This window comes from Neltuma alba, unplaced genomic scaffold, assembly GCF_004799145.2.
Source record: "Neltuma alba isolate B1F8T4 unplaced genomic scaffold, ASM479914v2 tig00011603_pilon, whole genome shotgun sequence".
Taxonomy (NCBI): Eukaryota; Viridiplantae; Streptophyta; class Magnoliopsida; order Fabales; family Fabaceae; genus Neltuma; species Neltuma alba.
The window spans coordinates 114713-138081 of NW_021636254.1; the positions used below are offsets into that span (position 1 = coordinate 114713).

A 23369-nucleotide genomic window follows, 5' to 3' on the forward strand; every position below is an offset into this window, starting at 1 on the left:
AAAGGCATACTAGTCTAATGAAAACTGAAATTTAACTCACTTAAACTTTGATTTTCTTCGAAAGAGAGAAAAAAAAAAGGAGAAAGAATGATTGTGAATGTTTTGCAACTCTTGGGGTTCCCTCGCCCCAATCCCACATCATAATTAAGGATTGGAATTTCATCTCTTCTATGTCGTAATGGCAGATCAAATTACTGAAGTTGCTGGCAAAGGCTTTGCGAATATCAAAGATGAATATCTCATCAGTTAACGAAGACATCAGAAGCTGACGGAAGAAAGTAAGAGTTACAAATCTTAATTTTCTGGGACTACTCTATGATCCATTCGCATTTAGTGTATGCATTTGTTACTTGATGTAACTTGTAATGGATGAAATATGATTTTGTTGGTTTTGAACAAACCCATGCGAAGACTTAATTATAATATTAAATCTTCCTCTACACCCATATCTTGATCTTTTAAGTTGAGATGTTTTTATTATATCCCCCAATTAGTAATACATCTTCCATGGATAGGTAACTATATATATATGCTTAATTATGATTGATCTTTCTCTTATCGTGTTCTTCCATGCCTATAGGGCTAAATTAAATAAGAACTAATTCTTCAACTGTTATACATTACAATTAAAATTAAAAACAACCGGACCCAGCCTCCATTCAATACACATGGATATTATTTCTACATCATTTTCTAAGAGACAACAATTTATATATCCCATGTTAAGCATGTGAATGAAATTAAATCTTATATTTTGTTAGTTTCAATCTCATCCCCCGATTCTGTGCATTCAGTTGTTTTCTACTTATTTTGGAAAGCAGAAGGGCTCATTGTTCAATCAATCAGCAAGGCTTATAATAGTCCGCTATTCTTATATTATTTCGATGTTCTTTCTGTAAAAAAAAAAAATTATTTTCGTACGGTATTTCCTACGGATCAGACGAGTATGAAGCTGTATATTCGTTATTTCCTCATAATGGTCCGTTACATAACAGATGAATCTATATAACTCCTATCTGTATTTTTTCAGTCAATGTCTCTCTCTAAGCAGATGAAAATGAGTTTCTAGAACAGACAAATATTGCATAATTTGTAGTAGGGCTACACATGTCACAGCTGGAGGCTTTGCAAAAGCTGATATAGTGATGTGCTTGTTCAAAGTAAAATAAAGTAAAAGTTATAGCTTGCTTTTGAAAATAAGTGACAAACAGAACTACTGAACCTGTGAGGAAACCGAGCATTTTCAAGAATATTCCATCACTTCCAAGTTCATATGGCGAATTAAATGTTTTTGTATGTATTCATTACTTTTGCCTCTTGCTCTAATGTTTTGGTGCTTTTTCTCTCTAACAGGCATCATTTCTTTCATCAAATGGCTTAAGAGGGAGTGATCTCTTCTTGCATTACTCTTTCAGTATGAATTTCTTGGCACAAAGGGTCTTTAAATTATGTATATTTGATGGTGGCAAAGTTGAAAACCTAGTTAATTTTAAATATAAATTAATAAGTTTTAAGATTTTCTTTGGCACGACATTGATTTATAAATAAATCTAAAATAGTGGTTAAATTATTTAAATCTTGTTGAGAATATTACAGTGTAAGCAAACTAAAGTCACCGGCCTGTCATTTCGTATTAACTATAATTTTCTTTGAATATCCTTCACATGACCTTGAAGAACTTGGATTCGTGCCTACTTATTATATCTTCCCTATTCTTGATGCGTGACTAATTTCAACTTAAGAACTTGGATTCGTGCCTACTTATAGGCATATATAATGGGCCATCATGCATTTATTAAATCTGAATCATTTCTAGTTTTTTATTAATTAAGCTTTGGGTGAAGGCCTTAAGAAATTCGGGAGGAAGTCTCAACGTCGTTTCCTAATTATGCCTTAAAGCTTTTTCGGAAGCCACACGGAAAAGGCGAAGCCTGCAAAAGTTAGCTTTGCTTTTAGTCATCTCATTCGATGTAGAGCAAGTCACAGCTGGAGGCTTTGCAAAAACTGATAGGCTTGTTCAAGTTAAGAGCAAGTCATCAAGGCAGCACCATTGCTAATTCAAGTTTTGCTATTTGCATAGTCTGATCATGTAAAGCTAAGTCTATTATTTGAATTGAAGAGGTCTGATAGTAGCTGGGCATGATCGAAGGATGATGTAAGCTGGCACAAGCCTTTTCTTTTTAAATTGTCTTTTTGACCCTTCAATTAATTGTAATTTTCCGTAAAATACGGTAGCTCAAACTAATGTGTCTATACCTTAGGTATTGTTTGGTACGAGGGAAATGAAAAAGAGGGGAGAAGAAGGAAAATTTTAATGAGCTCTATATAAAAAATTGGAGAAGTGGGGTTTTGAAATTTTAATAAAGAGAAAAGTAATGTAAAAGAGTAATAAAAATTAATTAAAAGTTTTTAACCTCACATTTTTAATTTTTAAAATCAAGCTCATTAAAATTTTTCCTCCCCTATCCTTATCTCATTTTCCCTTATACCAAACGGACCCTTAAGAAATTTGATTAAGCGTTGGGTAATTTTCTTTCTCTCGGCTCTCCGTTTTTTCATTTGATGCTGTCTTTTCTGTTCAGTATGAAATGAACAAAAAGTTGCATTGACGACAGTATGTGAAAAGCATCTATACATATTGATTATGCTCTATCATTTTCATCAAATGGCTCAAGGGAGACTAACCCTTGTAGGATATGATTAAAAATCAATTAACTACAAAGATTTATGGATTAGCTTTCCCTAAATCTTAATCACAAAGTATTGAGATGTGAGAATCATAATTGTTGGCAAAAAAAAAAAGAGAGAGAGAGAAATAATTGATAATCAGGAAGATATTAATTGGAGAGTTTTTTTTCCAGTGTTCAGATTGAGAACATAAATAAAAGAAAGTGTTAATTAATAACTTGAAAGAGGCCCATCCCCTCGTGTAAATGGTATGCGTTCCATTTCATGAAGTTTCGCAGACGTAATTCCATTGACTTGGTTGCCTGAGTCAACTCCAAGACCACCTTAATTATCTTCCCCAGTAGTATAATCCCCCCACAGGCCCTGTTTATTTCCTATTGAATTTAAGTTTTGGGATGAAGGCCTTTAGAGAAATTTGGGAGAAAGTCTCAAGGTAATTTCCTAACCATGCATCAAAACTCTTCGGATATCACCCGGAAACCAATTACAGCTATATCTCGTACTCTAAGAAATGTTGGACATATGAAATAAGTTTTTAGACCCTATCTTTGTGCATAATGTTGTACCAAAAACAGAAGAAAAAAATCAGTTTCATTTTAGATTATTTATCCGCCTTCAATTTTCCTTTTTTTTTTTTTTTTGTGAGCACCAGGGTATCCCGATTTTAACACAAATTCCGCTCTTTCAAGAACTGGCATGCGTAATCATTAAGAAGTCGCATGCGTGCGGACTTGTTTTCCACACTACCAGACTCGTCGGTGGGGTTACCATTGTGAACATTGCTCCGTGGGTATCGGTATACGTGGCTCAGATGTGTTAAAAAAATATCTTCACTGTCATTAAAATAAATTTGAATAAGATACCTATATTACAATTTAACACTAATCCAAACAAGCCCATATTTAATTTCATGATAGAAGATAGAACCGGAAAGGAAAAAAAACACCACAAACTAATTAAATTTTGGTTTTTTTTTTGCACTTATTTGGATTAACTACAAGGCGGTAATGTAATTTAAATTTGGATTAGTTTTTACATAAAAAATCAGTTTGATAAATAATATGTTTATTTGGATGATTAATTAATATGGTTATAAAATGGCTAAAATCGAATATTTGACATCAGAAGCTCCCTTTTTTTTTTTGTCAAAAAGCCAGTTTGGGCTGAGAACATGATCCCAAGCACAACGTCAATCATATGCTAAAAAAACCGACAAATAGATTCCGTGACTGACGAGTCAAAAGTAGCTTTAATTATTACCAAAAAAAAAAAAGCCTTAGTTAACATGCATTGGTTGCTGTTATGAATATTATGTAAATTTCTATTTACCCCTTCCTCTTTATCTTCTCTGAGTAATTTCTACTACCTCCACCATTTATTATTTCTTCACTATCCATTACTTCTCCACTATCTATTCACTCTTGTAACTCACCTCCATTCATATTTATGGGATTGATTATCCACTATATGTCATTTAAAAACAATTATAACCTATGTATAAGACTATGTCTATAAATAGGACATGTCATTTGTATTGTAGTGTAAGTGAAGAAATACAAAAGTTCTCTTATTTTTTTGTCTTCATCTTTCTCTATTTTACTTTTGTAGTTTTATTTTAGATCCATTTCATAACAGTTGTTTTATTTTTTTGGGTATTTGCATTGCATGTGTCCTTACTCAATAATTTAATTTGCTCTGCACGTGATGTATGTGGGGGGCGAAGGCCACCGAAAGTGCCCGGTCAATTTCTTTTTCACCCGCTGATAACAGCGCGGCAAAATTCCAACTTCCTGGGACCCCCTTTCTTTGAAATGCATGGCCCTGTTTGTTTAAATTAACTGTTGACTTCGGTTTTTAATACTATTCTGATTCTAAATATAAAATTTATTTTGTAGTATAATTTATACTACAAAATAGTTTTTATATTTAAGATCAGAAGAGTATAAAAGTAGGTTAACTAATTTAAGTAGATTAAAAAAATTAGTTAAATTAATTATTTATAATAAATAGATATTTTTTTCTAAAATATCCTTACTAATCAAGTGTAGTAGCTATAACTACCATTACTATAACGGCTACTTTAAAAAAATTTAAAAAATAAAAGACAAATCAGATTATTAGGATCTTATATTTAAAATTAAAATAAAAATCAAATTAGTTTTTATATTAAAGATCGTAAGTAGTATTATTTATGAAAAACGTATAGTAATTTTCATTTTTAAAGTCTTTTTTTAATCATTAACTACTTTTTAATGATAATTTTTGTTATAATCAATATGAAGATTTTGAGAAAAAATTTATAAATTTGGGAAAATAAAGTGTTAAATCAAAATAAATCTGGGAGGGAATAATATTATTTTACACCAGAAAAATCTACACAGTGAAAATTGATCCTTATCAATTTATCTCCACATTTGTCCAAACATTAATTCACCCCTGCTGTCACATGTTCCACGAGTTCGTGAAAAATAATATAACTGATAAAAAGCAAACAAATTAACCCATTTAAAATTATTTATAAACAGTTTTTTTACTACCATGTTTAAAATATAAGATAAATATATAAAAAAGTTATCTCAATTTATATAAAATATACTCCCTCCGTCCTATATTATAAGCAACAACTATCATATCTTTCTTGTCCCTAAATATAAGCCACATTTATAAATTGTTTTAAACTTTTGTGGCAAATTCTCAATTTTGCCCTCATTAATTACTTATTTTAATACTCAATATATTTATTATCTCATTTCTCAAATCATCATCTCTCCATCACACATTCTCTCTCTTCTATAATTCTCTTTATTATAATAATTTTCTTATTCTTTCTCTTATACTCTCTCTTCCTTATAAATAAGAGCATTTTAGTGAAAGAACTTCTAATTTTTACATATTTATTATATTTAACTAATTTTAACTAATATTTTGATTTATGTGATGAGTTTTAGTGTTACTTATAATATGAGACGGATGAAGTACTTACTATAAGTAATTTCAAATGTTGTTACAATCAGACCATAGAAAATAGGAAAAATAACATCAAGGTCCCACATAAGCAAATATACAGCAAAAAAGTCCCCTGAAATGTGATAATTCTTCTGAAGTCCCAAAGGGACTTGGCTGCCATTTTCAGAAAGTTAAAATGACTTCCTTGCCCTAGTATATTAGAGACAAAAGGCACTGAGATGAGTTTCCTGCATAGTGTTGCTCTGTTACGGCTGGGAGAGAGGACATGGAGAAAGAAGGAAGGAGCCATTGATAATGAAGTATCTTTCCCATTACCATTAGTGAAGTCCAAAAAGGTTCCATTTGAATCTTCACAAATCTTCAGGTCTGGAAATTTCCTTCCTTTCCTCTTCTGGAATATTTTTCTTGACAGATTGATTGTGTTTGGGAATGAGAAATGAGAAAATCGTTTTTGCCTTTGGTACTGTAAAGCTTTTGTTTTTGGTCTAAGATGAACAAGTAAATCAATAGAAAAACTGTGTTTTTGGTTGGTGTGTGTTGGTGATTTAAGTTGGGTGTGTAGGATGACCATGGGTGCTCTGTTTTTGGGTTGCTTGTGAGTGGTTTTGCTTTGTTCTGATGTTAGTTTAGGGGCAAAGGAAGGAAGAGATGAAGATTAGTCTGGTTAGAAACCCTTAGCACGAAATAGGATATTGTGTTGTCAATCAGGCCGCAATAGTTGTCAATGTGTGCTGCGACAGTTGTCAATGTAGCTCTTTGACTTGTCAATGACAGTTGCGTGATTCTTGATGCAGATTTAAATTACTGATGGCGAGTATGCCTGGAAAGCATCTATTGTGCTTTGTTCATTTAGGAGGAAAGTTTATAAATGATGGAGAAGATGATATATGTGGGAGGTAATGTAAGAACAACAACTATAAAGGAGGGAACAAGTTATGAAGAATTGAAGGAAATTATATCATCAATTGTTAGAAAACAAAGTAACTCATTTCTCTTGAAATTCTCAGTTGTGTTTGATAAAAAAATATTTGTGGGGTTGGTAGGTGATGATGAGGTAGAAAATTTGGCAAAATTCAATGAAGAAAGCGGTCATGTGTAGGTATAAGAGAATGGAAATAAAGACCACATAGAAGCAACAAGGGATAATGTAATGGACGAGCAAGATGTGCAAGTTTAGTTTAACAAAACTGTTATTATCAATATTAGTTGTTACTGTCTTGCTACCAACTTGTCAATGCATGCACCCTAACTTGTCATTTCCTGTAGGATTGATCAATTATTTGGAGGTATCAATGGATCGTCTATGTCTCTACCTACCTCATTTGATGAGATTGGAGAGCCATCATCAATTCCTTGTGCTGTTGAAATGATCCCAACACTTACACCACAAATGAATTCCACAAAACAGAGGGATTTGATTATTGGAGAAGGACAAATATTTCCAAATACCATTGCCCTCCGAAAAGCATTATACGGATGTGAAGGGAATATTTTGTAAATGTGTGTGAAGAGAATTTTTTGTAAATGGATACACACCAATAGTTAGTTTCGTAATTATATGCAACCCCTATTTTTTTTTTTTTGGATGGGTTGTGAAATAGGTGTAATTTCATATATATGAAAGTGTAAATGAAAGTTGGCTATGAATTGGCATGTTAGATTCTGCTATCATTTCAGTTGTCATTACCTGCACCCTGTATTATCATTAGACCTGTTATGACTTGTCAATGGAGCACTGTGACTTGTCAATTAATTTGCTGATATAAATTGTCAACAATATGAATTCAAGTTACTTAACATGTTTTAGTATCATGTGATATTTTCAATCACTTTATCATATTATATTTTGATTATATTGTCATATATAATCATTATTAATGAAGTGTCAATGGTAATACTATGACTTGTCAATGGTCGCACTGTGACTTGTCAATGGTAGCACTATGACTTGTCAATGGTGGCACTATGACTTATCAATGGTGGCACACTGACTTGTCAATAGTAACACTGTGACTTGTTGTTCACCGAATAACTTCTTAAAAGGGTTGGGTGCTGCGGCGGATATGATCAGGAGCTGCGGCGCCTTACACAGAATGATAGCTCCTTGGGATAGATGGGGGAGCTGCGACAGATATGGTCAGACGCCTCAGCGAATTATCAGTTGTCAATGGTGGTACACTGACTTGTCAATGGTGGCACTATAACTTGTCAACGGTGACACTATGACTTATCAATGGTGACACTGTGACTTGCCAATGAAGCACTATGACTTGTTAATGAAGGCACTGTCTCTTATCAATTGAACATAAATTTGAGTAACACCTTCTTCTTAATAATTATATTTTAATGCAAATATTACTTAACATTATAAATAAATAACACCTTCAATTGTAAAAATTTTGAATATCAATTGTTAATATCCACACGTTCATTTATTATGAAATTGTTATATCACTTGTCATTAACTCCTGTTATATTAATTGTTATTTTGGATAACTCAGGTTGTTAATTTCTACGCTGAGTGCTGTTGAGCTATACACAACTGAGAATTTCAAAAGAAATGAGTTACTTTCTTTTCCAGCAATTGATGATACAATTTTCTTCAATTCTTCATAACTTGTGCCCTCCTTTATATTTGTTGTTCTTACACTACCTCCCCCATATCTCATATCATCCTCTCCATCACTTATAAACTTTTTCCTTGTGTGAACAAAGCAAAATAGATGCTTTCCAGACATACTCGCCATCAGTAATTTAAACCTGCATAAAAAATCACGCAACTGTTATTGACAAGTCAAGAAGCTATGTTGACAACTGTCGCGGCACATATTAACAACTATCGCAGCCTGATTGACAACACAATATCCTATTTCATGCTAAGGGTTTTTACCCAAACTAACATTCATCTTTTTCTTCCTTTGCCCCTAAACTAACGTCAGAACAAAGCAAAACCACCCACAAGCAACCCAAAAACAGAGCACCCATGGTCATCCTACACACCCAACTTAAATCACCAACCAAAAACACAGTTTTTCCATTGATTTACTTGTTCATCTTAGACAAAAAAATAAAAGCTTTACAGTACCAAAGGCAAAAATGATTTTCTAATTTCTCATTCCCAAACACAATCAATCTGTCAAGAAAAATATTCCAGGAGAGGAGAGGAAAGAAATTTCCAGATCTGAAGATTTGTGAAGATTCAAATGGAACCTTTTTGGACTTCACTAATAGTAATAGAGAAGATACTTCATTATCAATGGCTCCTTCTTTCTTTTTCCATGACCTCTCTCTCAGCCATAACAGAGCCACACTATGCGGGAAACTCATCTCAGCGCCTTCTATCTCTGATATGCTAGGGTAAGGAAGTCATTTTAACTTTCTGAAAATGGCAGCTAAGTCCCTTTGGGACTTCAGAAAAATTATCACATTTCAAGGGACCTTTTTGTTGTATATTTGCTTATATGGGACCTTAATGTCATTTTCTCAAAATTATCAATTGCGTGGGGATTCTCTGTGCTTATTTCACTGTTGTTTCACCGATCAGTGTCACGCGCAATCCGCATTAGCCAACATTTACAGCTGTGTCTGCACAATTTTCCAGTACGTAGCCTATTCCGTGTTTATTACTCACACCACACATCTTTATTTATTGACTTGCTTTTTGGGTTTCACCTCACCCAAACAAGAATTCCTTTTTTTATTTGCTGAAACTGAAATAAAAATTAAACAAAATAGAAATCAAACAATTGCTTAGGCTTCTCCCAAGGTTTACAGTATGTCTCACCGCTAGAGAGGCTTTATCTTGACTAAAAATCATGATTTGAGACTTTCACTTCTTTTGGACAAAAAGGTGAGGACTTTCATTGTAAATGTAATGCAAACATATTATTATATATTACTAATTTTTGAAGAGGATAATTATTTGTTCAATTTTATATTTCTCAAAAGCGAACTCGTATGCCAGAACTCACGAAAAGGAGTAAAAACAAAATTTGAGGCAACTTCTAAGTGTTTTTTAATAAAAATATGACAGACTTTACAGGGAGTAATGTTTCTCAAGAAAACTATTAATAAGAACACATTTTCAAAATTGAGGAATCTTCAAAGTTGCATTTCATTAGGAATAGTTAAAAATCTTCAATAGATACGACGATACTAAATTTGTGCATCTTTACTTTTTCAATGGTGTGCAGAGATAATGAAGCAGACCGAATTAAAGAAATAGTGGAAAGTGTTAAAAACAAGTTGCGAAAGCGGTATCCAAGTGAAGATAATGGAGAACACTTTATCGGAATTAAAGAGAGAATGAGAGATGTAGAATCACTATTGGACAAGGAGTCCAACGATGTCCGAATTATTTGCATTTGGGGGATGGGCGGTTTGGACAAAACAACTCTTTCAAGAGCATTATATAACAAGTGGTGTTGTGGAAAAAGTGGGAGAAAAATCAAAGAACCATGGAATACAGCCCGTGAAGAAAGATCTTATTTTGGCGTTGTTAGGGGATAATTATGATCCAGTAAACAATTTGGTTGGAAGACGCGATTGGTTTAAACTAGGTAGTAAAATCTTAATAACAACCAGAGATAAACAAGTCCTTGGTACTAACGTAGATCGTGATGCTATATATGAACGAAAGGGTTTGGATTCTAATGAGGCTTTTAAACTGTTCTCTTCACATGCCTTAGGAAAAGACCGCCCTGCCCCTCACCCAAAACTAGGAAGGCTGGCAAAGAAAGTGACTCACAGGGCAAAAGGAAATCCATTGGCCCTAAGACATTTGGGTAATTCCGCTGTGTCTGGTAAGGAAGATCCAGAAGCTTGGGAAAGCCTATTGGAAAACCTTCAACATCACCTGATCCACACATTAACGGTGCCCTAAAATTAAGTCTTGAAGGACTTGATGAGGGACAGAGAGAGAGTTTCTTGGATATCGCATGTCTTTTAACTGCTCATGATAATGCAGAGGCAGTAACAAGCTTTAAATTGTAATAATATTACAATTCAAATATAAACGAGCCCATATTTAATTTCATGCTAGAGATGGTTAAGGAAAAACACCACAAACTAACTAAATTCCGGTGTTTACTCGTAGCAAGTGGATTTAAGAGAAACGAGACTTATAATTTAGGAGAATATTTGATCGGTGATATGAAAATAAGGAAATGTAAAGGAGATTAGACAAATGAGCAAGACAAGAGAGAAAATTGTAGAGAAAGATGGAGTGTATTCTTATTCACTTGGATGTGCAAATTACTCTCCTGATCCTATTTATAGGGTAGAGAGAGAAGATTTTTTTTGTCCTATCTATCAGTTGTTTCATTAAATTTTTACTATAAATATACTATATTGTCCTTCATTTATTATAGTGTAGATAGTTTTTTTTTAAAAATATATATATATTAAATAGGAGTAAAGTTGAGAAGTTGTTATATTTTAATAAAGAGTTAATGTAGTTTAAGGCTTTTCTTAGTCTGTGTGAAACATATTAGAAATACCTTATAAATAGTACCAAATGAGTATTTATTACGTAGCCCTCTATTTGTAGGGTTTTAACCTCATTAAGAGTAACATAAAATAAATGAAAAATTAATTCTCATGAGCGCATAATGTGTAACCTTTGAGTTATTATGAAATGAAAACTCCTAAAAACCATTCATTAAAGAGGTTATGGGTGTGGAATATGAAAGGCCCAGGGTTAGGAGAGTTTATGGACATCCATATAACTTCCTTTTGGATGTCTATAAACAAATATTATGCCTCATTAAAACTTTACTAGGAAAAATCCATATAAGTTGAAAGCTTATTTAATCTTAAATAGAATTAATGAGTTTTAAGGTTTTATTTAGTTTCAGTTAAACATATTAAAAGTAACTTATAAATAAAGAATAAAGTAGTTAATATAATTTTTGGTCCTTCAAATAAGCTTTTATTTCAATTTTGTCTCTTAAATTTCATATAATAACTTTTAGTCCCTTAAGTTTTTTTTTTTTTTTGCATTTGAAAATATTAGTTCTTATAATTTAATAAATATCTGGACCATTTTGCCCTTTGAAAACTAAAATGAGAGCAAATTAGAGGGATTAAAAAATACATCAACCCAAAATAAAATAGTACTCAATTGTTAATTTATTTCAATGTTGACATGTTGTTAACCTTGTACTATTAACTATAATTCTCTTTGAAAATTCTTCACATGACCTTGAAGAACCTGAATTCGTGCCATCTCATATCTTCCCTTTTTTTGATATGTGACTAATTTCAAGATGTTGAAGCCAAAGTGCTACTTGACATACATAATAACAAAACCATTGATTACAAGCCCAAAATGCAATATCATGGAAAAAGAGTTGTAGAGTGGTTCATGCATAGGACTACACAGTCTTTCATGACTGTGGATCTCAGTTCCATTCCACAACCTTGGGATGGTGCATTCTTTTTCTGCGCCGTCTTTTCTGGATCATCATTGTCGACTACAAGTATTAACAAATAAATATTCAAATCAAACAAGAAGAAGTAAATCGAGGTTCTTATAGATCTTCAATATTGGGAGATTCATATGCACTTTTTGAATTTTGAGTGATACAACATCTTCTTTAGTTTAATCAATAACTCTTGAAGTCTAAATGTAAGAAAAATATTGGGAAAAACACAGAGAGGATAGATATATATATATATATATATATGCAATTATGTGTGAGTTTTCTACTTTCATTTCACAGGAGCTTCTCCGTCGCTGCCACCCGCAATCCGTACGTATCAGTGGAAATGTTTACAGGAAATTTTTGGGTGGACTTCGGTATACACTTTTAAAATGTACCAACGTTTAATATTTTTTTTATTTTTACTTTCAATTAATTACATGCGTCAGATCTTTTATTTTCATAATAAATAGAGATAGTTCAATAAAAATTTATGAATTTAAAAAATAAAATATATTAGAATTTTATATTTATTTAGGATGGAAAAAAGTACAATAATATGCACTATACCCAACCGAGCTTTATGGTAAAGGCTAAAAAAAGGGTTCAAAAATGGAAATCAAACGATCCTTGATGGCAGCTCGTTTTATTAAAGAGGAGAGGAAATGAGAGCTAATAATAATTAAAAATGTCAAGACTTGCACATCATTGGCTAAATGCCTCTAATAATCAATTAAAAAAAATTATTTTTACGTTTTATGAATTAAAATTATTTTCACACAATACAAAATTTTTTAAAATAAGGGAACTCGAACAACCATTAGATTCGTTTGGCCGACAGGTCGTTTAGGAGCGATTTTCTTTTAACTTTTGTTTAGGCAATTACTTTCAGTAAGGAATGGACGCTAAGGTACACAATTAAAACTAAGTTATAGGTTATCTACTTTCAAGTTTTGCTTGCCTTTGTATCTTTGGAAACAAAATTAGGTTGTTTTGTTTTGTTTAATACAAATGAAACACATGCTCATTCGAACATGTCACCAACAAATTTGAGTTTAAAAACTCATTCACACATATAACAGATGACAACCAACTACCTGAATTATGTAAATAAAAAATTAGTTAAAATTAATTAAATATTATATATGAAATACGATGTAAATAAGTACTTAAGAGTGTACTTGGATTAATTAACTGAATTATGTAAATAAAAAATTATTTAAAATTAATTAAATATTATATATGAAATACGATGTAAATAATTAAGGTGTATTTGGATTAACAGTGACAAAACTGACTTTTATTCTATATAACTTTTGCAAAAATCAGTTAGCCTAATGTGATTTATATTTGAATTGGTTTGTTATAAAAGTCAGTTTGTTAAATTAAAACTTATTTAGAAAAGTAAGTTTACATGTAAAATGATTGAAAAGCATGAATTTTATAACATATATCTCATACATATAATTTAATAAATTTTAAAAAATAATAAATTAAAATAAAAAATAATGGATTCGTGCCTACTTATATCTTCCCTATTTTGGCTGCGTGCTTAATTTCAACTTTTATGAGTAGGATGGGTATACTACTCCGTCTCTTATTATAAGATCCTTTTAATTAAATTATGCAGTTTAAGAAAACAGTTAAAATTAGTTAAAAGCAATTAATATGTAGCAAATACAATTTTTTTCCAAATATACCCCTATATATAAATGGATAGATGTGAGAGAGTAATAGTGAGATAAATGAAGAAAGAGAATATATTTAATACATTAAACTAGGAGTAAAGTAAGTGATAATATATTAAATGTTCAGACAAACTCAAAAGGAATCTTATAAAAAGAGACAAATCTATTCAAAAAATTAGATCTTATAATAAGATACAGAGGGAGTATATAATTGGTCATCATGCACTTATTAAATTTGAATCATTTCTATTGTTTTATTAACTAAGCTTTGGGTGAAGGCCTCTAGGAAATCTGGGAGAAAGTAGCAAGGTCATTTCCGAAGTACGCATTAAAACTCAAAAAAAAAAAAAAAAAACACTCTTCGGAAGGCACACGAAAACGGGTAAAAGTTGGCTTTGCTTTTAGTTGTCTCCTTCGTTTTAGAGAACAAAGACTCACAAATACATTACTTTAGGCATTAAAATTCAAAATAAGAAAATACAGTATATAAAGAAGTGCTAATTACAAGCCGAAAAAATAAAATAAAAACAGATAAAATAAACATACATAATTTATAAAAACTTATCTTTTGCATGTCTTGAAAAACAATAATAAAAATGCAGGTTTACTTTGTACAATACCCTCGTCATAATAAGAAGCAACCACATTGATTTTCAATGATTCAGATTCAATTTAATATTTTTTTATATTTGGATATTTTTTGTAAAAATATACACAAAATTTAAAATAAAAATAATTTTATAACTGTCACTTCTTAAAAAAATAAATTTATTATGAATAATTAGAGATTAAAAATATTGGCACTGGAATAAGTTAAGGCAAGAATATAATAGAATAATTGTTAGTGAAATGATAATTAAGTCCAAAAGATCAATAAATACAATGACAGCTCAGATGTTAAAATTTTTTTTAAAAATAAATTATAAATATCATTCAAACAAACAGTAATTCATAAGTATTAATATTAAACAAGATATTTAAATTTTGAATAAACCTTTCAGTATTTCCAATTCATTTCTCAGCAATTTCTTTGAGAATTTAGCTGCCTTTAAATGATTGCTCTTTTGGCATCTCACTGCTTTTACCCATAATTATTATTTTTCCTATAATCTCCATTTTTCATCATTTGTATACACCTAGATAGAATTTATTGGATACTCCTCTTATATCAAGAATTGCATAATTCATAGATTTTAAAAATGCAAAAGTACTTATAAATTTGTAAAATCAAAGCAAAAATGACATGGTTATAGTCTTACAGCCATCACTTTTTGTTTGTAGTGAGACCCATGATAATGTTTAATAATACCAAAATAACCCTAATTTGAAAAAAAGGTTAATTGTGTAAAAATAATCCTAAACTTTTAACCGAAATACTAAAATGCTCCTGACGTCAGTTTATAAAAATCACTTTGATTAACCTTAATCCAAACCAACCCACATATTTAAATTGTGACAGAACTGAAAATCTAAAAGAAAAAAACACAATAAACTAATTAAATTTCGGTGTTTCCTAATAGTAGGGGTATTTAAGAGAAACGATCAATATAATTAAGAAGAATATTTGATTGTGAGCATAAAAGAAAGTGTTTTTTTTGGGTACAAAAAGAAGAAAAAAGAAAGCTTTAATTAAGTTCAGAGTGCAGAGTTGTTGGAGGGCCATCCCCGTTTTGAAATGGACCGCATTCCATTCCATGAAGTTTCGCGGTGATTTATTTCCCCCCCTTTGAAACGGGGAGTCACATGCCAAAAAGCCAACGGAGATTCCATTTTCATAGGCAGATTGACGATCTTGGTATAAAAGTCAAAAGTAGCTTTTATTTGCTTTTTTTTTTTTGTTTATTGGCTTTTGTTTGAAGTGTGCCTGCGTACAGCATTACTTCATTGTTCTCGTATGATAAAAAATTATCTAATTTCTGTAAACATACAGATAAACTATTTTCACTGAATTATTATGTCTTAACACTTTTTTTTTTTTCATTTTTCTGCTCTTACCCTCAATTTATCCTTTTGCATTTTCTGAACTTCAATCCGAGTTGGGATAAGTCTTATTTTTTAGTAAAAATATAATATCATTCATTAAGAAGAAAAACTACATGACAATAGACTGGTATTAGGGGACATTTTATACAAAACATTATTTAATATTATTCCTCAAAATGAGAGATATCACTATTCATGAGGCTCTTTACCATCAGCCATGCGCGCGTGCCTTGGATTTTCTGGCACTTCACTTTTGCTTTCTGCGCACTGCATGTCATTATTCAATAATTTGCTCCGCAATAAAATGCATGCGCATGCTATGTACTACCTGAATACTGTTTTTATTCCTAATTATAATAGATAAATAATTAATTCAGATCGATTAAATAAGTAAATTGAATTAACTATTTATAAAAAATGTAAATTAATTTTTTTAAAGTTTTTATTTATATTAAAAAATACTTTTTTAAAAAATGAAAATGGCTATAAGTACTTAAGATAAGAAGATACATACGAGCCTAATGTGTGACTTCATCTCCCTTGTACTGCTTTTTATCTTTAATATAAGACAAAATTATTCTCAGATAATTATAAGCAAACAAGCTATCCAATGGTGTGTGAACTTTCTACTTTAATTTACGCGGTTATGAGAGTGTAGTTTTACTATTCTCACTGTCATGTCCAATCCGTTATATTATTTCCAATGCTGCCGAGAGGAAAAATAAGAGAGGTGTAATCATGGTGCTTTATTAAATCATATTTTATGAGGACATTTGACAGCAGGCGTTCATATTTTCTTAGGAAATTTGATTTTGTTTTTCTTTTTGACCAGCACTTAGAAAATTTGATTAAGCTTTCAACATTTCGGAGAAAGTGTCACTGGAGTTTCCTTTCTCTTTGTACTATGTTCTTCATTTAGTGCTGTCTTCTCCTCACATTAATAACTCGGCAGGACGGCCTTTCTTTGCAATTTATGATTATTTATTTTTCATTTTGTTCCAATTTTTATTGACTTGGTTGACTCAATCTACTCCGCTAAAATCTTATATATCTTCCTCTAAGACCGCTTTGTTTCCTATTACCAATCGTTCTTGAATCTGAATTGAAAGCAGTCGCAGTTCTCTTGTCATTTGCTTATAGTAGCCAAGCAATTTGATATGGCCTCATCTTCTTCCGCTGCTCCATCTCCTCAATCTCCAAAGAAATATGATGTTTTTATTAGTTTCAGAGGTGAGGACACCCGCTTCAACTTCACAAGCCACCTTCATGAAGCTCTTCGCAGAAACCAAATAGATACATACATCGACTATAGACTTGAGAGAGGAGATGGGGTATGGCTATCTCTTGAGAAAGCCATTGAAGATTCAACTCTGTTCCTTGTGATCTTCTCAGAAAACTATGCATCTTCCACGTGGTGCTTGACGGAGCTTGCAAAAATATTAGAGTGCTCCAAAAATGATCAAGGTCTCCTTGTTATGCCAGTGTTCTATAGAGTAGATCCTTCATATGTGAGGAAGCAATGTGGGAGTTACCACAAAGCATTTGAAGAACATGAGCGCAAAAGCAGCATCAATAAGCACCAGCTGCAAAAGTGGAGGGAGGCTCTCACTCATGCCGCCAATTTATCTGGGTGGCATTGTAGCTTCGATAGGTAACTTGTATATAAATTCCTTCGGTCCTTATATTTAACTGATTTAGATTTAAAAAGTTAGGCTTCTGGTTTAAAAAAAAAGTTAGATAAGCTAATTAATTATAAAAAAATGACATTTTTTTAAAACATCACAATTATTGTCCTTAATATCCTCTTTCCCTCTCTTGCTTGATTATGATTGAGAAAATATCAACAAGGATAATTTAGAAAAATTTTATAAATATGAGCAATAAGTCTTATATTTAGAGTCATGATCAACTCAACAATTAGGTTTTATATTAACGACCGGAGGGATATATGGTTATAATGATCTTTCTGATACACACACATAGTTATGCCATCTAATATAAGTAATATTTCTCAAACAAAATATTATAACAAATTTTAAAAATTGGCGAATCTTCATAGTTACATGTCATTAGGAATAGTTCAAAATTTGAAATGAATAGATAATGTGGAATTAAATTTGGTGCCTCTTTATTTTTTCAATGGTGTGTAGGGATGAAGCTGAGCTAATTAAAGAAATAGTGAATTGTGTCATACAAAAGTTGGGCCCTAGGCATCAAAGTGAAGATTATCTAAAAGGCTTGATTGGAATTCACAAAAGAATGGCAGATGTAGAATCATTGTTGGACAAAGGTTCAAACAACGGTGGCTGCCAATTCATTGGAATTTGGGGCATGGGCGGTTTGGGCAAAACAACTCTTGCAAAAGCATTGTTTAACAAATTGCATTTTACATATGAAGGGTCTTGCTTTTTGGCTAATGTAAGGGAAGAATCAAAGAAACATGGAATAGATGCTTTGAGGGAAAAAATTGTTTGGAGGTTATTAGGGGATAAAGAATCTCACATTCGCAATGCAATATATCCTTGTACCATAAGTAGGCTTGGTAGGAAAAAAGTTTTCATTGTGCTTGATGATGTTGATGATCTTGAGCAAATAGAAAATCTAGTCCGAGGACTTGAATTTGGATCAGGTAGTAAAATTTTGATAACAACCAGAGATAAGCAAATACTTGGTAATGAAGTGGATGATATATATGCGCTTCATTGTTTGAATCCTGATGAAGCTTTTCAACTTTTCACCTTGAATGCCTTCAAAAAAGGATATGATGGCACAAAGATAAAGGTGCTAGCAGAAAAAGTGACTGAATATGCAGGTGGAAATCCACTGGCCCTAAAGGTTTTAGGCTCCTTCTTGCATGGCAAAAATCAAGAAGCATGGGAAAGCCAACTGGTAAAGCTTCAAAAATTACCCTGTTTAAAAGTTAACGATATCCTCAAATTGAGTTTTGAAGGACTTGATGAGGAAGAGAAAAATATTTTCTTGCATATCGCATGTTTTTTCAATTATTATGATGTACATGTTAAGCACATAAAAAAATTGTTAGATGGATGTGGTTATTCAACCGAGATTGGATTGACAAGTCTTGAAGATAAAGCTCTTTTAGATATTGTTTATAGAGGAAGAATATGTATGCACAATCTGATAAAAGAAATGGGTAAACAAATTGTTCGTGAAGAATCATTAAAATATCCTACATGGTGCAAGATATTTTGGATTTTCAAGAAAGGTTCTGCGATATTGAAGAAAAGTATGGTAAGAATGAAATTTTTACTTTTTTTTTTAATTAAAAAGATTGTTAAATTCCAAATTCCTATTTGATTTAGATAATATTTTTATTACTATTAGTATTTTTTGTTTGCTAGGGAAGTATTGAAGGCATGATTATGAACCTTTCAGAAGTTGAAGAGATGGATGTAATTATTAAAGCCTTTCGTTCAATGCCCAATCTGAAATTTCTTAGGTTTTATGGAAATTTGAATGGTCAGCTTAGCAACAAGTTAAATGCTTCTAGTATGAAGCTTTTGCCAAGAAATCTCATGCTATTGGATTGGGTGGGATGCCCTTTAAAGTCCTTGCCAACAACATTCAATGGAGAAAATCTTGTTGAAATAAAAATGCCCAACAGCAATTTGACAAAACTCTGGGATGGAGAGCAGGTACATTTTATACTTTTTTCTCTTATAAAATATTATTAATACACTAGTTGGAAAAATTTTATTATATATGCACCCTCTCTTCAGTATCATTTATAAATTTTTACCTATTGGTCCTTAAAATCTCTTAGAAAATTTAATAAAAGATTGACAACCCATTCTAGAAAACGCATTTCCCTTTCACCATCACACTAATATTTATATAGATTATTGGTTAAGTGTAATTTTAAAAAATTTTGTAATACTTTTTGACATTGCTAATTTTGTAAATAAAATTGCTAACAAGGTCTTATTAAAAAAAAGATAAGAGAGTGTAATTATTTTTATTTTTGCCGCCAATCTTACCATGTAATTTGTTTATTATTTTTTTTTTACAGAATCTTGTGAATTTAACCAAAATTGATCTTCATGAATCAAAAGACTTGACTGAGCTCCCAAATTTTTCCAAGGCCATACATCTTGCAGAAGTTTATCTTCATGGTTGTTCAAAATTGCAGAGTGTTCATCCCTCTATTTTATCTCTCCATAGCCTTCGTGGATTATTGCTAAGTGGTTGCAAAGCCCTTACCAGCCTTACGAGCAACACCCATCTCAAATCACTAAGTATGCTCAACTTGACGGGATGCTCAGGACTATGCGAATTTTCAGTGACCTCAGAATATAATTTGTTTGAATTGATGCTTTGTGGAACAGCCATCAATGGTGAGTTGTCCTCATCAAGCGGATGTCTCAGCAAAATTTATTTTTTGGACCTAGAAAGATGCGAAGGGGTGACAAGTCTTCACAAATTGGTTGACAAGCACACCCTCCAACGCCTTCATGCAGATTATTGTAATAAGCTAGCATCAAATCTACGTTCCATATTTGATGAGATGCGTGCTTTGGAAGCTCTAGTGCTGAGGGGTTGTAGTGAATTATTTGAAGTGCCTGACAACATCAGCTTGTTGTCGTCATTAAGTCAGTTAGATCTCTCGAGGAGTAATATAGAGACCTTGCCTTTAAGCATCAAACATCTTTCAAGCCTGCAATGTCTCACCTTAGATGGATGCAAAAGGCTTCTGTCCCTACCACAACTCCCTCCCTCTATCTGTACACTGGAAGCCAATGACTGCTGGTCCCTTGAGACCTTACATTCACCTTTAATGAGTGAAGATATAGAAGGAAAAGGGTATTATTATGATAACTTCAGTTTCGGAAATTGCATGAAGTTGGATGGGCAGTCAATCAAAGCTGTTGAGGCCAAAGTGCTACTTCACATGAATAATAACAAAGACATTTATTACCGGGCTCAAATGGAATATCCAGGAGGAAGAGTCGCGGAGTGGGTCATGTATAGGACTACACAGTCTTTGGTGACTGTGGATCTCAGCTCGATTCCACAACCTTGGGATGGCGCTTTCATTTTTTGTGCCGTGATTTATGGATCACGATCGTGGACTACAATTGGTGCCAAATTGTTTATTGATGGACAATATGCTTACATGTCCCCAGGCGAGTCTTTTCATGTGTCTCGGTTGTCATATCATGTTTGTCTTTGGTACGATGCAGAGTCATGGGGAGAGGTGCAAAGGACAATTGAAGAAAAGAAAAGAGAAGCTCAAAGCAACACTACCTATCATCCATTATTGTTTCAATTTGAATTCACAGCCTTTTCGCCTTATGATGATGAAACAACATTAGCGATCAAAGAGTGTGGGGTGTGCCCGACATCTGCAGTTGAATATCAAAATTACATCAAACAAATTCAATTGGCGTTATTGCATCCACATCGTAGCTCTAATGCAACGCAATCGGCCTGTCAAAAGTACAATCGGCCTGCAAAGAAGCAGTCTGGAAATATAATCACTAGAAAGCATCTGAAGAATATGAGAAGAAGAAACCACAGGTTTGATTTTGAACACTAACATCCTCTCTTAACTGTTCTTTTTCAATGCTTATCACTGATGGCTGCATCATTTTCATTTCATCTATATATATATATTCACAAGGCTGCCTCCATTACACTCATAATCAGGAGCCTAAAAAATTGGATCTGGTTCAAGTCATCCGATCATCTTGCTCTGAAAAAAAAGTATTACCACAGTTCTGAAAATATTTGCGAATCCTCAAAGTTGCATTTGATTAAAAATACCCTAAAATCTTAGCGTCTGCTATATGAAAAAATTAGCATGGTTCATGTGATCCAAATTAAATGAATAAAATTCCGATAAAGAATGAAATTTAAAAGCAACAATGAAATGCTACGAGAAACTAGCATACAAAAGTTAGAAGGGAATTAAGACAAATGAATAAATTAAAAGGTTAAATTAAGACAGTGGTAACAGTTTCAACTGCACCGCGGCTGTCATATATAATGTTATTGAAATTAATTATTCTGTTGCAACAGAGAAAAAGATACATTAAAATATAGTAAGATAGATATTTAGATGTGATTATGTAAAATGATGATGAGGAGGAGGAGGAAGAACTGCAAAACATAAAATTTTTTTAACCTATCAATATATTAAAATCCTTAAAAAAGGAATGTTGGTATAAATTTTTTTTATTTTTTTATGCATTCCTATGATGTTTAGTACTATGGAGCATCGAGTCAGATTTGATTTTTATTGAACTCATTTGGGATAAATAACCTTTGTACATACACACATGCATACACATATATATGTGCGTGTGCGTGTATCAAGATAGTTTAATTTAAACTCTTTAAATTCTACCCATATGCTAGGTCACATCCCACCTTTGCTTCAGGCAATTAGATTGAGTTTAACAGTTCATTGCTGGGATTTAATATTGGACGGTATAAATTTAACATTTGATACCATGGATATGCATCATAATACAACGAAATGGGATTAAGCAAAGAGTGAGAGACTACCCGAACCTGTAAAGCAACCATGCATTTTCAGAAGTATTCCCTCACTTCAATTTCATCTTTTCCTTCAAGAAAACGACCAAAACAGTAATACATTTTCTTTCGATTACAAGTTACGACAGTATATTTTCTTCAATAAATGATAAGCTAGAGGCATATTTGACTACTGTCTTCCGGTCTTAAATATAAATCTCAGTCTTCTTTATTTGTTTTAATCTTAGTTTCCACTTTCGAAGTCTTCAAAAAATTAAAATGTAAGTTCATGTAACTTCACTTGATTTTTAATTAGGTCTTTGTATTTTTTATTTTTATAATCTTTCAATTATAAGCATTAGTTTCTAAACACATAACGAATATCAATGGTGGCTAAACCACATGTAAATTGCCACAAAATACAAAATATATGTAAATTGCGTCCAATTGATCTGTCGGTTCCGAAAGAATTAAAAATAAAGTAGTCATCATCATTGATTCTCAGCGTTCTTTTCCTTGAGAATTGCTTTCTTCTTTTATACGGTAATGACATCAAATTTTTTAATTATCAAATCATGTAGCTATATATGTGTATATATGCATGCAATAGGTTTAGAGATGTTTTTATTTTCCCTCAATTTATTAGAACTTTGTAGCTGTTATTACTTCTTAATGTCATTTGATTTTGCTTTTTATTCAAAATATATATCTATATATGTATGCACGTAATAGCTCATCAAGGGTTTTACGCTGAGCTGAATTTCTTCCTAGTGGATATCTGAAATTCATTTTCTTTATAACAACATGACTGGATTATTGAAGCGAAAAAGCGTGCCTTATGACGTAAATAATTTTAATCGAATAATGAATTGAACTTAATATCTTTCTTATCGATCCTTTAATTTTCTCTCAAACTTGTCCCTTTGAATGGTTAGAGCATACTTTGCTGTTTACTACTCTCTCTTTTTTTCTTTTGAATTTTCATTATTGAGTGAACACAGTAAGAAATTGTTTTGCACAGTATTCTCGTCTTAATTCATAACTTCTTTTGAAATGCATCATTTATTTATTGGCCTGTTCATTGTATTATACAAAACCTAGTTATATTAATTCCAATGGGCTA

At 32.0% G+C, this 23369-nt stretch overlaps 3 protein-coding genes across 3 annotated transcripts; all 3 read left to right on the forward strand.

Annotated features, from left to right (window-relative positions):
- The first annotated feature begins 10000 nt into the window (after positions 1 to 10000).
- Positions 10001 to 10537, forward strand: LOC114715635 (disease resistance-like protein CSA1). The gene has a single exon (XM_028900495.1). The coding sequence runs from the start codon at positions 10001 to 10003 to the stop codon at positions 10535 to 10537; it is 537 nt and encodes a 178-aa protein (XP_028756328.1).
- Positions 10538 to 16905: 6368 nt separating this feature from the next.
- LOC114715636 (TMV resistance protein N-like) lies at positions 16906 to 17403 on the forward strand. Its single transcript, XM_028900496.1, has one exon. It carries the CDS (start codon positions 16906 to 16908, stop codon positions 17401 to 17403), a length of 498 nt encoding a protein of 165 aa, XP_028756329.1.
- Positions 17404 to 18007: 604 nt separating this feature from the next.
- LOC114715637 (disease resistance-like protein DSC1) lies at positions 18008 to 21305 on the forward strand. Its single transcript, XM_028900497.1, has 3 exons — positions 18008 to 18637; positions 19111 to 19404; positions 19779 to 21305. Exons 1-3 carry the CDS (start codon positions 18008 to 18010, stop codon positions 21303 to 21305), a joined length of 2451 nt encoding a protein of 816 aa, XP_028756330.1.
- The last annotated feature ends 2064 nt before the right edge of the window (positions 21306 to 23369 follow it).